Consider the following 17,226-nt stretch of genomic DNA (forward strand, 5'->3'; position numbering starts at 1 on the left):
AAGGAAGGAAGGCAGGCAGGCAGGCAGGCAGGCAGGCAGGCAGGCAGGCAGGCAGGCAGCAGGCAGGCAGGCAGGCAGGCAGGCAGGCAGGCCTTGTCTAGCTATAGCAAGAGACTCAGAAGGACTACAAAAGGAGTAAATCTAAAACTGATTATAATTCATGGGCATTATAGTTTATAGTTAACTTACAATTTTGGTTTAAGGATATAGAAGTTACACATAAATGGTTCATAATTTTTATGTATAAAGTAAAATAGCAAGCCAACTGAAACTCACAAACTTTCTCCCGTTAAAAAGAAAAAGATCTTTCATAATACTCTAGAAAGATTTCACCCACATTTGTTTAAAAAAACATAGAGGCTTGCCATTTGACATATTTTCTTTCTTCTCCAGTGTTAAAGGCTGACTGGAAGAATGTTACTCTCAAAGTACATTTTGCCAAAAGCATGGCGAGCCAGTATGCCTTTATGTATTCTAGTTCACACTCTAACATAGCAATATGGAGTTGTAAAAAAATGTACTTAAACCTTCAAAAAGATACTACCTTCTCCTCCAACATCAACTCTAGGCCTTCTGTCTCTCAAAGGATACCCACACTGTCTGCCTCGCAGGGTGGGGGATACTCAGGGAGGCCCCACCCTCTCAGAGGAGAAGGGAAGGGGGATGGGGGAAGGCTGTGGGAGGGGATGACAGAGGGGAGAAGGGAGCAGGATGTAGAGTGGGTAATTAAAAAAATAAAATTAAGTTTATTAAAATAGAATCCCCACACTCACATGCTGAACCAAGAGGAGCAAGCCCTGCCTTCCAGACACCGGCTGCTGCCCTGGAGGCTAAATCAGATATCGCTACTGAACACAGGGGACAGTGTGGCACCTAGCCACCACAGTAAAGCAAGTCGAACAGGAAAGGGGGTGTAATGGGAATGGAAAGGGAAGATGGCCTGTGGTGTTGGGGACATGGCAAAGGAGTACACAGGAGGAACAGGGGGCTCACGGGAGGTGCAGTGGGAGGGGCGGGGTACCGGGAGGGGAGGGGTGGGGCACTGGAAGGAGCCGGGGTTAGAGCAGTGATTCTTAACCTGTTGGTCGTGACCCCTTTGGGAAATGAATGACCCTTTCACAGGGGCCACTGGAAAACACAGATATGTATATTATTTCAGAACACCAACATGACATAAAGAGTGGTGATGAAGACAGATGGCTAAGAATTTTAATTTCTGGGACTTTCAGCAATTGATGCTGCTGATGATTAGGAGAATCCAGGAGATGGCAGAAACTGCTGCTCACTGCCTTGGGTTTTCCTCAGTTGTTGTGTGGACCCGGGGGCACCTCATGATAGCGAACATTTTCCCTGTACCTGTTATTCTGTAGACAGCTTACTTGTACCATCTGGTATGATAGCCACACCAAGGTAACTAACAAGTAAGAGCTATTATGTGACCATCTGCGCATTGGGAAACAGGCTTGAGTAACATCATCCAGGTTTTCCTGTAGGCAGTGGTACTACGCCCAAAGGCCCAGTACTATGCTATCTGGTATGAGAGCCCAGAAAAGAGAAGGTCACCTTCTTCTACTGGGACAGAGGAGGGAAGGGAAGATCACAAGAGGAAAATCATGTTTGGTGATGTCCGGAGAATAAGAATGGGAGGCAGATAGGAAGGGGAGGGAGAGGCTGAGGCTGAGGCTGAGGAGAAGCTTAGGGGAGCAGCTCTGGAATTGAGGTTTTCTCAAAGACTGTGAAGAACAAGATATACTCATGAACACTGTCCACTCCACACCCTGAGGCCACCACTACATCCAGGCCACTGCTAGGGAGAATCCTTGGGTTTAGCCCTATCTGTGCCCTCAGGGAACGACAGTGTTATGTGCAGATACCCAGCATGGACCCAGGCCATGGAGCTACCAAGAGATTACCTTCAGGGAGAGGGCAAGGCGGTCCCGGATGAAATTCTCTTCCGTCTTGGCCTTTTGAATTTCCTGTTCCAGCTCCACCCGCTGCTTGCCCACTTGCTGCAAGATCTGTTCCCTCTCTTGGCGGAGTTCATTCTTTAAGGCTGCTATGCGATCCTTGTATTCTTCATCCAGTTTCCTGTGAGAAAAAACAACAGGAAAATCAATAGGTGGTCTGTGGATCCCTTGGAGGACAGTATATGGATGTTCCAAAACAGGAGACACACACATAGAGAAAATGCCTAATGTGTCCTTCCTTCCCGGTGGCTGGGCTGCAGCTAGACCTCTGCTGTCAGCTCTGGTCTCACCCTGCCAGGAGCAGGGGCCAGGAGAATGGGGCTAGAGAGGAGAAGTAGGGGGTTGGGAGGGATGGGGGAGGACGCTGAACCTCAGCCCTCTGGCCACACCTGAGGTTGTATTCATTCCTCCGCTCAATGGCTGCGTGGTGATCGTCCACCTCGGAAGCCATGAGAGACTTCAGCTTTTCTGCTTTGTCCAGGTCCGACCGTAGCTTCTCCTTTTCTCTGACTACTTGGTCAACTCGTTCTCTAGAATTAGAAATAAAGTGAGTTAGTAGGAAGCCGTTTCCAAGCAACCAGGAGATCCAAAAAAAAAAAAAAAAAAAAAAAAAAAACCCTCTCATCTGGCTCGCCTCAGTACAAACACAAAACCAAGACAACCAAAACGAAACCCTCCCCAAACAAAAAGGCTTTCCACGTTTCCCTTCACATGCTGCAGTCAATCAGAGCCCCAGCGCAATTCCCTTCAACTCAGGAGGGTAACTGTTTAACAGTCAGAGATGGAAGACGGCCACACTGGCCTGTGGGTGGGGAAAGGTGCCTGGTGATATGGGAGACACATGTAAAGGAAACAGACCAGCGAACCTTCTGCTCAACTTACAACAAGTGCCGGATCTCAGCCTTGAAGCTAGCTAGTGCTGCCTGGTGAATGCCATTCTTGGTGACCAAAAGTTCATTCTCAAGAGCCAGCGTCAGCTCTGTCAGGTTGATGTTTCCATCCAGGCTGAAATCCAGGGCCTGAGAATCAGAACAAATGGCAGGCCCAGCTTCAGAAAGTGTGGAGGCAGACTGAAGCCAGGCTAGAGACCAGGCTGGTCCCTCTCCTTAGGAACAGCTTTCTTACAAAAATCAAGGTCGGCTGCTTGTATCTTCCAACATCCCTTCTGACATTGTAAAGAAACGCAGTAGGGTAATTTCAAACCTTGCCGCCCAAAGATGAGTTAAGAGCTTTCCTATTTTTAACTTGAGGTTAAAAAACATGGAGATACTCAGCTGCAGGCTTCTATCTAACACAAGCAGGAAAAATTACCTCATTTCTGAGATCTCACAAACATTAAGTCAGTAAGGATAAAGCAAGTCAAATCAGTTTCAAAAGATAAGCTGACATCCCCTTCCTAGATTGCTAGTGCAGCTGCCAGACCTTCAGAATCTCCTGACTGTTCTCAATGCCTTCTTCCTGCCAGGTGTCCAGTATCCTCTCCACAGACGCCTGGCCCATCCCGTCATCCAAGCAGGAGAAGACCCGGAAGCCAATGGTACTCGTCATTGCTGACGAGGTTGTGGTCCGCCGTCCACTCTCATCGAAAGACTGGAAGAAGAGAAGAGTCTCAAGTAAACTGAGTCGGACCCCAGAAATTCAGCTAGATGCTGAGCAAGACTGGGACTGCCCAGTTCTAGCCACAGAGAACAGAAGTTAATTTATACTGTCAGAATGGAGACTGCCATGCTGTGCCTCTGATCTCTGGTTCTCAGTGAGTCAGTCAAGCCTACAACCTTAGCAGAGAAAACTGTTCTGGGAGATTCCTCACAATAGATGAGATGAGATGGTGTCTACTTGACACCAGGTTTCTTCATCACTGTCATCAAGAGGCATAATTAGCGGCCTTCACACACTGTCATTTATGGCCATTTCTCAAACCATCCTTTTCTTTCAAACGGCTTAGTCTTTCTCATTCTCTGAATACTTTTTTCTTCATGGTATTTTGCTTTAGACAGCGAATTAATTCATTCAGAATTACTAAATGAATTTTAAACATCTATTCTGAAAGAAAATGTTCTGTTGGTTCTTCTTTTCTAAGACAGGGTCTCGCTATGTAGCCCAGGCTAGCCTCCAGCTTGTAGTGCTGTTCTCTACCCTGCCCATTGTGCTGAGATCATAGGTGTGTGCCACCACACAGAGGCTCTGTGCACTGATCTCTTACCTGCATAGAGAGATGCCGTTTCAGTTGTCTATAGGGAGTAGATGCTGATGGTGTGAGGGATTTTCCAGTCTTAAACAGACCATAGAAAAAGTCTTCCACACTCATTGTTCCATCGGGATCAAGGCTGAGAAACACCTCTTCCAGCATCTAAGAAAGAACAATCACGTGTTTTAAACACACACAAATACCACATGCACAGCACACTTCTGGCCAGCAGAAATTCATACCACTGCTACTCCAAAAGCCCAGACACATAATGTTGTCTCTATTCTTATTTAAAAGAATTTCCTTCTCTAGAAATGGTGACTTCCCCTCTCACTCAAATGAAATGAAACCCCATTTCTAACATCTCCATAATCTTATGCAGTTTAGCAATCAACTGTTTCCTCCCCCCCCCCCGCCCCCACCCCATTCATTCTTCCAGGTCTGGCAGCCTTAAATGTCACAAGTATTATTATTATAAATGTTTTTTAAAATTACTTAAAACATACAGATTCTCACAATTTTGACAAGACGTTAGTTAAAATGTTAGAAGCCCTAAGTGTTCTAAGTGATAACTGGCTCGTGCTGAAGTTTTCAAATTGGCATGTGACGGTTAGTGCTAATTGTCAGCTTGACAGGATTTAGCATCACTTGGGAGACTTCCAGCCATGTCTGTGGAGGATCATCTCGACTTTGGGAAGCTCTGCCCATTGTGGCTGGGGTCCTGGGCTACCCAAGCGGAGAGAGTGAGCCGGCCGGCAGCTTGCATTCATCATTACCTGCTCCTGTGAGTGTGATAACCAGCTGATTCAAGTGCCTGCTGCCTTAACTTCCAGACCACGGTGGGCTGTGCTTTGAATGGTGAAACAGAATAAATCTGTGGTGGTTTGAATGAGAATAGCTGCCATAGGTCCATATATTTGAATGCTTAGTCCGCAGTGGAAATGTTTAGGGAGAGTTAGGAAGTGTGGCCTCGTGGGAGGAGGTGTGTCACTTAGGTTTCAAAAGTCAGGTTATAGACTCACTCTCTCTCTCTCTCTCTCTCTCTCTCTCTCTCTCTCTCTTTCTCTGTGTGTGTGTGTGTGTGAGAGAGAGAGAGAGAGTGTCTGTCTCTCTGTCTCTATCTCTGTCTCTGCCTTCTACCCATAGATCAAGACATAAGCTCTTAGCTGCTGCTCCAACCCTATGCCTGCCTGCCTGCCTGTCATCAGGCTCTGTCATGATGTCATCAGGCTCTGTCATGATGATTGTAGACGCACCCTCTCCAACTAAATGCTTGTGTAAGTGGCCTTAGTCATGGTGCTTCGTCACGGCAATGGGACGGCGGCAAAGATCAAATCCCTTTCTCCCTTAAGTTGCTTTCATCAGAGCAGTTCATCCCAGCAACAGGAGAAGAAACTCAAGCCGCATGCTAGCCCAGCAAGTGTGAGCTGGGGCAGAGTGCAGTGACGTTCCTTAGAACATCCTGAAGTTATATTTTCATGCGTTAGCCCAGGAAAGAGCAAGAGTGGGTTACAGTGATCTTGTGTGTGTGCAAAAGGAGGTCTCAAGATGTAGACAGAGGAAGGAGTTTGACTCTCCATTTTGCGCTCTCTGATAGCCATCCTATAATTTTCATCTTATAACAGGGAATGTGGAGGCTTGTTAGAGAGACAGTTTGTTCCTGAGTCCCACAGGAGAAAAAGTAGCGTGAGTCACAGAAGCCACAGACAGGAGGAAAGGCACAGACATTTTACTGAGACTCTCTCTTCCCTCTGTGTGGTAAGTGTATTGTGGAACAGGTCTTCAAGAACAGAACAGAAATCAAACAGATCCTGTAATACACACTGATGCGGTAGGCTAAGGGAAGGGCCTGCGACTGCATTGCTAACCAGCTCCCTCGTGATGCCTGGGCCACGGAGAAGCAAGAAGACAGAAGACTGACAACTTTTATTTCAAGTGCTTTATGCCAATTCATAGGAAACATATGTCTTGTTTGGGAGAGGATTCTGAGGCAAGGAAATTTCTAGAGGTTGGAAATCTGGGGAAGAAACCAGTTCTGACAGAATCCTGTGATTGGTGGCATTTGGGACAAGATGCTGAGGTTGCCAAAAAGCCTTCAGCTGTTCTGTCTCATTCTCACCAGTCAAAAGAACGATGTCCTAGTGGAGGTGGCTTTCAGGACCATTCAACCAGAAATGCCCACAATATCCAGACAAAGCAATGGACTATGTCCTTATTGCTGGCCTGACCTTAGCCAAATCAGTGAACTTTCTACGTGGCCTGATCACCCATCACTTAATCCATCAGCTTGCCATAGTAGACTCTTGCCAGTTATTTTAAGTCAGAGCTCAGGATGAGAAGTGTTGGGTAAAAGGATGTAAATTTAGAAAGGACTCAAGAGGACACAGGTTACCTGAGCAACCGAGGTACCAGCCCTCTTTGGGAACAAGGGCATTTTCATTTTCCACACTGGCCAGGTCTGTGGGTGGCTGACTTCCCAGTGTGTAGGCTGTGAAACATGTACCAGAATAGGGTCCAAGAACTGGGACACCACAGTGTCCTGGGAGGTGATGGGAGTGGCCGAGGCATGGAGGCTTCAGACATCAGAAAGTGGTGAGAACTAAGCTAGATCAGCATATGGTCTCCTGTGGTCTCCAGAGGAGATGACTGTGGCTCACTATTATAAAAAAATACTTAGGGGAAAAATTCCAATTTCAAAGAGTGTACCTCAAAGTTCAGCTTTTAAAATACTGGAACCAGTCAAACAAAGTTATCCTTGGGTTTGACGTGGCCTCGAGGGAGCTAGCCTGCCTACTCTGCCTTCTTGGCTGTCTTCACTTAGAGAAAGGAATGAGGGGTGTGACTTTCAGAGAGAGCTCATCTACTTCTCCATCCCACCCCCCCCCACAAAAAAAGGGGGCCAGCAGTGATCTCACAGGCTTCCTCTGCAAAGGGCTGACAGAGTTCAAACGGCTCTCAGGTTTAAAGTTCTCCAGGACCCCAAGTTCTATGCGAATCACTCAGTTCCTCTGGGCTAAGAACTGAGAAGTGCAGGGCACCTCCTCGTTCCTCCTGGTGGGAGGGGGTGAAAACACTAAGCAGGCGCAGGCTTGATGAGCAATGCCTTAATTCCAACAGCACAGGGAAAGAACTGAATGTGTCCCTTGTATCCAGTTCTTAGGAGTTCCCTGCAGAAGAGGACGCCAGCTCCGTGTGAGTGGCGGCGGTTTAGATTTCAAAAATTGTCCTCGGATCAGTAACTCAAGTTTGTGCAATGTTTCTTGGGAAAACACAAAACAGAAAACAACCCAAGACTCTTTGTACTGGACTGGTTCAGAAATTAGGACAATTAATTTAATTTTATGACTCAATAGCCACCGTTGAAAAATAAATGGGTTGCTGGGATATTCCAAAGGTTGTCAGGGGGCTTATATAATGGTCACATCATATGAGAAAAAGAAAAAAAAAAACACTAAAAAACAAATTTTTCTGCAAGTCAGGCTATTTGGCAGGTTTTAAAGATCGGCCTCTTTCTTGGTTAGGAATATGCTACCACTTTGTCCCGAGGAGGCAGCCAACGTGGTATCAGATGTCATTATAATCAAAGATTCTGGAGCAATGACTGTATTCCTAACTCTAACTGCCCCTAATCTTTATTTGTAGCTTTCTAAAAGACACGTCCTAGAATTACAGGTTTTTCTGTATAGCTTCACGGCTAATCACACATCAATCCTAACAATCCTCCCATGATTCTTCAGCAAAAAGGGAAAACAGAATCTTACATCATAAACTCTCTGGGGCTTGAAGACATTTTGTGCTATCAAAACTACCAAGCTACCTGGCCCCATTTCCTCATAGCCAGAAGCTGGCTGTTCTATATAACCAAGGCTCTCCTCACACCAGCATGATGTAAACTTCAAACCACAGCTAGAAAGGCAGCCTGTCCTGTAGGCTCTAGCCTACCCAAGGGCCCAAAGATGACACTGAGAACTTTCCAGAACTGAACATGCAGCAGGCTGGCTTTCAGAGTTCTCCTAACTCAAGCCTGAGGCTCTCTTCATCCCTCCCCTGCATTCTCCCATGTTTTACTGTTTGGTTTGGTTGATGCGTCTCATGTGGAGTGACATACTTAGCACAGTAGGTGACCATACTATACATTCAGGAAGTTCAGCCACATTAGCCTTGATTTCTGCCACAAAACACGACTTCCCCAAATCTTGTAGAATGTCTTTTTAGGGAAAAAAAAAAAAAGCAAGCAACAAGCAAGCTGTATCTCTAATAAGGAGGTCACAGTGCAGCTCTTCCCAGCCTGGGGGCAGACATTATTCTCATTATTCTTAAATCAGACCCCAGCCATGGGCTTACCGCTCCATCCACATTCTGTAATCCATACTGTTCGCAGATGGAAACCAGCTTCTTCCGGTTCAGGTGACCATCTCGAGTGATCCCCAGATCTTCACAAACCTCTTGCAGTTTCTCTTCTATCCAGTCTGGAGGAGGGCAAGACCCACCATGCGAAGCATTCAGGTCATCTGGGTTCCAAAATCTTAGCTGGCCTAAAATCAAAGCAAAACCTGTGTTGTCCCCAAAGGACTTGCACAGAGTCAGTGCCTGCTATGGAAAGGCATCCTTGGAAGGCAATTCTTTCGATTGTTTTTTTATTCTTTTGCATGCCTGAGTGTTTTGCTTGCGTGCGTGTCATGTATACATACATAGAGTGCTCACAGGGGTACTAGAGTTACAGATGGTTGTGAGCAGTTATGTGGTACTGGAGAGCGACCCTGGGTCCTCTGGAAGAACAATTAATACTCACAACTGCTAAAGCCATCACTCCAGCCCCATAATGAACACTGTATGAGATGACTACAAATGTTGACCCACTCTGATTTAGTTGAAGTCCAAATGTAAACTGAAGGCAGTTTTTGCTCTGGGACAATCACCCATGAGAAAGAAACACTATCTCATACACATGAGGTCAGATGCCGCAACTGGGGCTTTCCAAATGCTTCCTTTCTGCCGTCTTTCTGGGCTAAGTATCACAGCACCTTTTCCTGGGAAGGAAGCAACTGTAATGAGCCGCTAAAGTTCATCTATTTTCCAAATCAGAAACCCGAGACTCACTTGAAAGAAAAGGCTGTGAACTGTGAGTCTGTTAGCATCTGTGGATGTATGCTAGGTTCTGTTTAACAGCAGGGTCAAACTACTTATTCAAATGCCAAGACTGCTTGTCCTGCATTAGCCACCCTGCTTCTGAACTAGCAATGCGAATGTGAACCAGTGAAGTCACTGCTTAGACTTGGGATACTTGTGGGCATGATTTTATGTGCCTGGGAGAACCATGGAAGGCTGGAAGGGCGCTCAGTGTCATTCCTGATATTTATTGACAGAATTTAAACCCATTACTGTACTATTATCCCAGGCTGGAGAGCCAGAGAACACATTGTTTTAATTATACTTATCCACACTTCATCTGGGGGTTAGGCAGGAACGTGAGCTGAACCACAGTGCCATCTGGTGGCCACATGATTGTTGTGTTGTACTTCATAGTCTATCTATAAATACTTCATAGTATATCATCTATACATCTATAGATACAAGTTGGGCATATTGGAGATGTTCACGAGCCCCTTTGACAGTCTGCACTACAGTCGTCTTTTATACATGGACTGCTATATAGTTGCTGCCATCTTTCCTACAGTGTTAATAGCCAGGGTTTGAAGAGTATGAAGTGTCACTTGGAAATGATTTTTTTTTTTTTTTTTTTTTTTTTTTTTTTGTCTGTTGCTGATGGTCCTAATCTTAGCATATCACTTCCTTCTAGTGCAAGAAGGAGGAAAGCGGTGCACAGAGTGCCTTAGCCATAGCAGCCAGGGCTTTCCCTCCTCAGGTCCCCCAAACCCCACTGCAATTGCTTACCTTCCGCCTCATACTCCTCACTGCGTTGTGTCTTCCAGTGCTAGAGAAGGCAACAGACAATGAGTACACATTTGAACCCAGCCTCTGGACCGCATTTCTCTCTAGCTCCCAAGTCACCATGTGGGTTGGACGCATGACTTTAGCCTTTGAGTCAGAACGGGCTCTTTTCAGTTACCAGACCACCAATCAAGAGGTTGAAACCTCTTGAAATAGACTGATCTTTGCCAACTTTGCCAGCACAAAGTGCTGTCTTTGCATGACACTAGAAGTTGTCTTGTCATTTTTAAGGTTACTTATTCAACAACAGAACCTATTAGAACCCATTAAACCAGCCTAAATGGAATATGCAGAGTTCGCCAAATGTGAATTCAAATTTACAAATTTGTTCTTCAGTGGGTATGTGCTGAGTGATCGATCACCTTCATGCTACATCTTGGAAGCACACACAAGAGCAGCACACACTTATTTCTTGTCCAACAAAGTACATATATAGAAGAGAAGGCAGAAAGATTTTAAAGGCCAGAGAATCAGGGAGTTTACTGCGAGATTGTGTTTTTGAGTAATGTCAGAAGCTACACTCGTGAAGTCTCACCAACATGACCACTTAAACATGAGTTGAACACAGAGGACACTAGTGGACATGCCTCAACCCTACACAAAGAATTACAGACACATAGGGAAAGCTGAGAGAAGGCATTGTCTTCCCGAGGGAAGAGCACACCAAGCCATTACTCAATACCAAACGCTCAGCCCTGAAAACACACACACACACACGAGAAACACTTATATAGATATTCCTAAGTATAACCTTCTCAGTCTTTATAATATCTATGTATATACATCAAGATATGCATGTAACAATAATTAATAAAAAGGGGGACCACAAATTTGAAAGAGAGCAAGGAGAGGTATATGGGAAGACTTGGATCACAAAAGGGGGGGGAATGTAATTATATTATAATCTCAATAAAGTTCACATGCCAATGAAGACATGGGGACCAGAAAAGAGGAGGCAAGACAGAATGGTGACTGAGAAGGACACATCACACGGGGAAGGTGAAGGTTGATGTCCTAACAGTAGCAATGGATGAACTGAGTCCTGACGGTCATCTGAACTACAGACAACAAAAAGAACAGGAGTCCTTAATAATTGCTGAAGAATGGGTTGGGTGCACCTGTCAATGAGAGCAAACACAGATGCAGTCCCACAGGTAGACCAGAAAGCTGAATTCAACGCACTTGTGCTGGTAGTAAATTCATTGACCATAATGGAATTTATTTGAACTAGACACCTTAGCATGGTAAGTTCTGAGTGAGGTTCCTCCAAGGTCAGAGCATGTAGTTTTGTACTGGTAACCTCCCACTCATCACAAGTCTGGAACAAATCCAGCCTTGCTCCACTGGCCAAGTTCTGTATCAATCTTCCTTGGGCCAGTTATAACGTGTAGCTTTGGTTCTCCTGCAAATGGCTTGGGTCTCTCAAACAAGCTGCCTGTTGCTCCTGTCCCACAGGGAGGATCTATGCCAGTGAAGGAAGTCCTGCTGAGAAGACAATTTAACAAACACACAACTCTAATCCACAGGTGTGGTGGCCCTGGCCTAGAGACACTAGCACCCGGAAGGCAGAAGGATAGGGACTAGGAGTTTTGGGTCAGCCTGGACTTTATAATACCCATGGGTAGACTGGACTATCTGAGAACAGTGAGAAGACAAACAGAAGCAAAGCATGACATATAGAAATGAAAACTAGGTTTTTGTACACAGTCCGAAAATTATAAAGTCCTAAAAGGGGAAGAAATACATGGTGTGTGTGTGTGTGTGTGTGTGTGTGTGATTTTTATGAATAAAGTTGCCTTTTATACCAAATAACCAGCCCATTCACTGGGATGGTTAAACTGTAACATGCTAGTTGATTTCTTAGACTTCTGAAATAAACACAGCAGGAAGATAGGCCTAATTAACTCCAGTCTGAAGAGCCTGGATTCCTCATGGCAGATGGTATGCGGTGCAAAAAAAATGCTCACACCAAACACTGTCTTTCAGTAGTTCAAGATGACATGACTTAACATGCTTTTAGGCTACCTTGGCATATCTCCTTCACCCCCCACACTCATTAGGTACCTGACGTGAGCGACTGAAGGATGGAAGAGTTTGTTTCTATTTACAGTTCTCAGGGACACAGTCCATCACTGAAGGGAGAGTATGACACAGGAGCAGGAGACAGGTAGGCACACTGTGTCCCTAGTCAGGAAGCAGAGAGCAATGGAAACTTCCTTCCATTCATGCTGGTGACCTTCTTTTTGCTCAGTCTAGGTCTCCAGCTCATGGGATGGCACTGCCCACAGTTAACATGGTTCTCTTCACTTAACCTAATCTAGATAATCCCTCATTGGCATGCCCAGAGCCTTGTCTCCAAGTGAATTCAGATTTCATCAAGTTGACAGTATTAATCATTATATTCATGGTAGTCATCTCCTCTTCAAGGAGAGGCAAGTGTCTACTACAATTCACAGCTCCTTAGTCCTTAGGGATGCTTAAGAGTCATGGACTCAGCTAAGCTGAAACCTCCAAGTGAAATCCCCAAACAGACTCTGCTGAACTGGAGACAGCCAAAGGTCATGTCTCAAGATGGCTAAGCTAACTGAAGTGCCAAACGGACAGGGAATGGCTGGGACTGGGGCCCAGGTGTTTCCTTGGGTAACAATTTCATGATCTCACTTGTCCGGAATTTCTAGTTAAAGATAGTGCTCTAAGCTTCTAGATGTGTGTGTCCTGGTGAAGCAGAGGGGAGTGGCAGTCAACAATCCTCCAGGGAGCTCCTCAACTACGGTTTCTGATCAGAATTAAACTGCTATTATATATAAGACTTTAAATCCATAGAGGCCCATTGATAAGAGCATCCCAGCTACCAACAGACTGAGCCAAGTGCTCACCCTACTTTGGCACCGGAAATCATACAAATTCATTATTCAGCGTCTCACCCATAACATATTAAATGGAGTTTATGACCTCAGGACCACTGGTCCAAATGAAACTATTAAACACGAGTTGTTCTTCACTTTTTAAACAGTGAACACCGATGGGGAAAAGGGAAGAAAAGTGGTCTCGTTGGGCCCAAACTTTAAAGAGCCTTAGCAGGCACAGAGCATCTTGGAACAAAAAACGAAGCAGCAGCATACACCTTCAGAACATCTTCAGCAACAATTCCAAAGGTGGCAGGGCATGCGTGGCTTCTCATGTTTGCTCACGTATCTCCCCATGCTTGTCAAAATAGTGAGCAAAGCCTTTGAGGGATGAAGATGTTCTCCCATAGTTCCCAGTGTGTCATGAGTCTACAGTCAGGGTGCTACAGCCTCCGTGCATCCATCACTGTCCAAGATCTCTCACTTCTTTCCCCATCTCTCACCCCTAACTAATGGTCTAGCATGGAAGCTACTGCACAGATGTGGAGCTGGGCTGCCTGGGACTGAATCCCCACTTGCTGATAGAGTTAACCTTATGTATGTTGTTTGACCTCTTGGCCTTAGTTTATCTGTAAAATGCAAATAACATAGTACAAATTTGCTGAGGGAATGGCAAAGTGTTTAGCACTGTGCCCCGCACATGCAACTATGAAGTCCTATTAATTTTGTATTGCACGTGTGTATGCAATGCATGTTAAACTTGTGGAATTCTTTCCACCTCTGTATTCAGAATTAAACCATTCATTTGGATATACCTCTGCAAACATCTGTACTTTTTTTTTAAGGGGATTTTTAAAAATTATATGTTCATGTGTATCCATGTCAAATATAAACATGTGAGGTCTGAAGAAGGGGTCAGATCTCCTGGAGTTAGAGTTGCAGCAGCCTGACATGGACACTGGGAACTGAAGTGACAGCAGGGTGGGAGGTGTTCTCTGCAAGAACAGGTCTCTAACCACTGACTCCTGCAGGGATGCACACGACACAGATGGCAGCTCACCTCAGTGCTGTTCATTCAACACTGCACAAGGTTACTGGCACTAAAACCGGGGGCTCATAATCTTCATTACTGAACTGTTGTTACTGAATTATCTAAGTATTTAAGTTATAGCGCTCACCAAGACAATAGCCTAAAGCAGGCCTGTGCACATGTGACTGGCCGCAATGTTCATGGGTATTATTTTTTATAATGAAAATGGCTTTATGTATCAAAATAAAAATATTCACTCTTCAATAAATTTACTTGTTATCTAAAGGCAATTTAAAAAGAGAGAGAGGAGGTAGGAAAGGCCTGGGGGAGGGGGTGACTGGGAGGAGGGATGAATGAATAAAAGAAAATGAGAGAGAGAGAGCATCATGTGCACAAATATGTATGCTGTGACATGTTTATAATGATAAAGTGTTTAAAACAACTTAAATATTCAACAATGTGGCATAAAGCACAATGGTACAACATAATACAGTCATTGAAAGTAATTTAAAAACCATGTAGGACCATGGAAAAGCATTTTAGCAAACGTTAAATGAAAGACCATCACAAAAATGTGATCTGTGCTGTGATCATTGCTGGCAACAAACATTTATACAGCCAGACAAAACAGATAATAAAAACAAGAGACGTTTTAGTTGAGGGTCTATGAGAGAACGATTTTATCTCATCCACTGTTATAAGTGATCTTCTGCAGGGTAAGTAGATACAACGCTCACTGCTCCTTTTCAGCGAGCCCTCACTTACTTAGCTGCAGTGTTTCTGGGTCTCTCCCTTTGGTAAGGTAAGTTACCTTCTGCAGCACGCTGTGGTGGGTGCAGGCTTGGAGGGAAGCCAACGCTGCTTAGGCAGGCAAATGCTAGGGATGCCTCCTGAGCTCAGCAGAGCATGGGACGATCAGAGACCCTCAGTTAAGACCTGCTGTGAGAACCAAACCATCCCAAAGAGAGGTCTCTAAGAGTCCCACACTGGGCATGCTGTGGGCACAGTGCTGGCACTCAGGACCTCTGATCATTTTCCTAAGATCGGTCACACAAGACTCGTCTTGAGACCTTCAATATTCTGTCATGAATTAGGGAGGGGCTCATAAGGCCTCATTTCTTCCCTGAGATTTTACTCAGGGAAGTTAATGGTTATTTCAGGTGGGGAAGACATTTTCTTCAGTGGAATAGCCAGCCACTGGCCAGCTGTCCATTCTCGAATAAGTAACTCCTATAAACAACCTGAATTAAGTGGAAGAGGAGGGTAGTTAGGAATAGGAAGGGGATCAGCGGTGAACATAATAAAAACACAGTGTATATGTGTATGCAAATGCCTGAAATGAAACCCATTATTATGTACAATACACTCTAGCAAATAATTAAACAGTAGCCTAAAACAGCCATGGCTTTTAAACCCCAGGCATCACTTAGCAGGAATGGTTTCTCATAACCTCAAAATAATGGGTGGGCAGGGTGAGGGCTAACAAGCAGAGGTGAACTCTGGGGTGACATTCTCCCCTGCACTCTTCTACGATTTTTGGTAAACTCTGATGAAGCTGGGGTCATCCTGGGGGAAGTGACAAACTCAGCCCAACTGCTCCATTTCATTCCAAGATCACCTCTGCTGGAGACTGCAGTTCCTCACCCGAACGTGACAGAACATGACAGGAGCTCTGCCTCTCCCAAGTCTAAAGGAAGGGTCTGTCCCTTTAAGAGGGAGAGAAGCACACAAAAGCTGAATGTTTGTTATTAAATTTCAATTTTGGAGGGGGTGGGACGGGTAAGGGAAGATTCAATTCATTCACACTTCATTTATTTTTATTCTTGGTGCCTGGAGCCAGAGAGTGCAATTAAAAAGATGGGGGAGGGGCAGTTTAGGAGGTTGGGGGATTAGGTCATTCAGCTACTGAAACAGCCCGCAATAAAAGGATGCATCATTGCGGAACAGGGTCCTTTAATTGCTGATGGTAACAATGCAGAAGTGAGAGTTGGCTGGTGGCCTCTAGACACGGGCTCACCCAGAGCCCTGGAAAGAGTAATCAGGAAAAGTCTAGGAAGGGCAGGAGCAGAGAATCACAAAGGCTGGATGCTGTCGGGGAGCTGAATTCACCAGAAGAGACTGCTATTGGTCCCTGTGAAGCCAGGGGTCCTCTGAGTGGGTGGGTACACTTTGTGAAGGCACTGTTGTCAGTGCATCTTTCTGCACACCTCAGTCACTCAGAACTCGGGAGGCAGAGCCATAGAGAGGATAAAAAGTGAGCAGAGACTGTGTTCTCTGCTCATTCCTGTTACGGCTCAGAAAGGTATTTCACCTACAAACTGGGCATAGCATACCACCTGTGAGTGGGACATGGGGTGGGGGGCGTCTTAGAGACAGCCAACTATGGCTATTGCTTCTTCCAGAATAATGCTTTGGCCAGGAACTCCAAAGTTGGACCATTGAGGTTTGTTGTCCTTTGGTGGCATGGGCATCATGGTCAAATCACGTAACTGCTGCATGCCTCAGTTCCCTCAAGCTAAGTCATAGCAACTGTGAACACATGCTTCATACCAGAAAGCACTGGTCAGTACCAAGGGCTAAGTGCTCCGTGGGAGGTCCCTGCTTTTAACTAAATGAAGTAGCTATTAGTTATTCTCTCTGCTACTCGGATGCTCAAGGCAGGACGAGGACAGAGAAAGAATAGCACAGTCCTACATCAGCTTTAGGAATAACTTGGGAGAGATTAGCAACTATGGCTCTGACAAGTGAACGGACTTGATTCACTCTGTTCATACTGTATACATCTAACAAAATATTCTCAGATATATAAAACATCTTCATGACTATAAATAATACAGTCGTTGCCATTTGTGCCTTAAGATGCCTGGGGCTGGAGGGCAGGGAGGGACAGGTGTGGTACGGTAATTGTGATGTAGCAATCAACTGGGAGTCAATGTGGGGTGACGGTCTCCCCCGGGACCTTCCACTCCACAGAGGGCCCAGGATGGTACATCTGGCAAGGGTGGCCCTGTGATTTCTTATTTACAGGGCAGATACAAAAGAATGGGTCAGAGGTTGCTTTGCTCCCGAATGGCTACCACAGCAAGTGGCCCTCACCCTTCTCAGTTAGACAAAGGATGTCCTTCCTGAGGGCCACACTGGCCATTGTAGCCAGCCTAATTGCTTTACAGCTAGCTGAGGTATCCTGGACACATCAGCCACACGGTTGCCTCAATTTCAGGAATGTTTTCTCTGGAGAGACAC

The 17,226-nt window shown here is 45.4% G+C and overlaps 1 protein-coding gene across 6 annotated transcripts in view; it reads right to left on the reverse strand.

The window, feature by feature from the left end:
• Positions 1-17,226, reverse strand: part of Nin (ninein) — a 100,899-nt gene that overhangs the window by 41,805 nt on the left and 41,868 nt on the right. For all 6 annotated transcript variants that reach the window (XM_029484598.1, XM_029484595.1, XM_029484596.1 and 3 more), the window contains 7 exons: positions 10,051-10,090; positions 8,500-8,690; positions 4,171-4,317; positions 3,390-3,557; positions 2,850-2,986; positions 2,357-2,497; positions 1,914-2,088 (listed from right to left, as the gene is read on the reverse strand). In XM_029484598.1, coding sequence (XP_029340458.1) covers positions 1,914-2,088; positions 2,357-2,497; positions 2,850-2,986; positions 3,390-3,557; positions 4,171-4,317; positions 8,500-8,690; positions 10,051-10,090 — 999 coding nt within the window. The remainder of the gene's footprint in view (positions 1-1,913; positions 2,089-2,356; positions 2,498-2,849; positions 2,987-3,389; positions 3,558-4,170; positions 4,318-8,499; positions 8,691-10,050; positions 10,091-17,226) is intronic.

This window comes from Mus caroli, chromosome 12 (genome assembly GCF_900094665.2).
Source record: "Mus caroli chromosome 12, CAROLI_EIJ_v1.1, whole genome shotgun sequence".
Taxonomy (NCBI): Eukaryota; Metazoa; Chordata; class Mammalia; order Rodentia; family Muridae; genus Mus; species Mus caroli.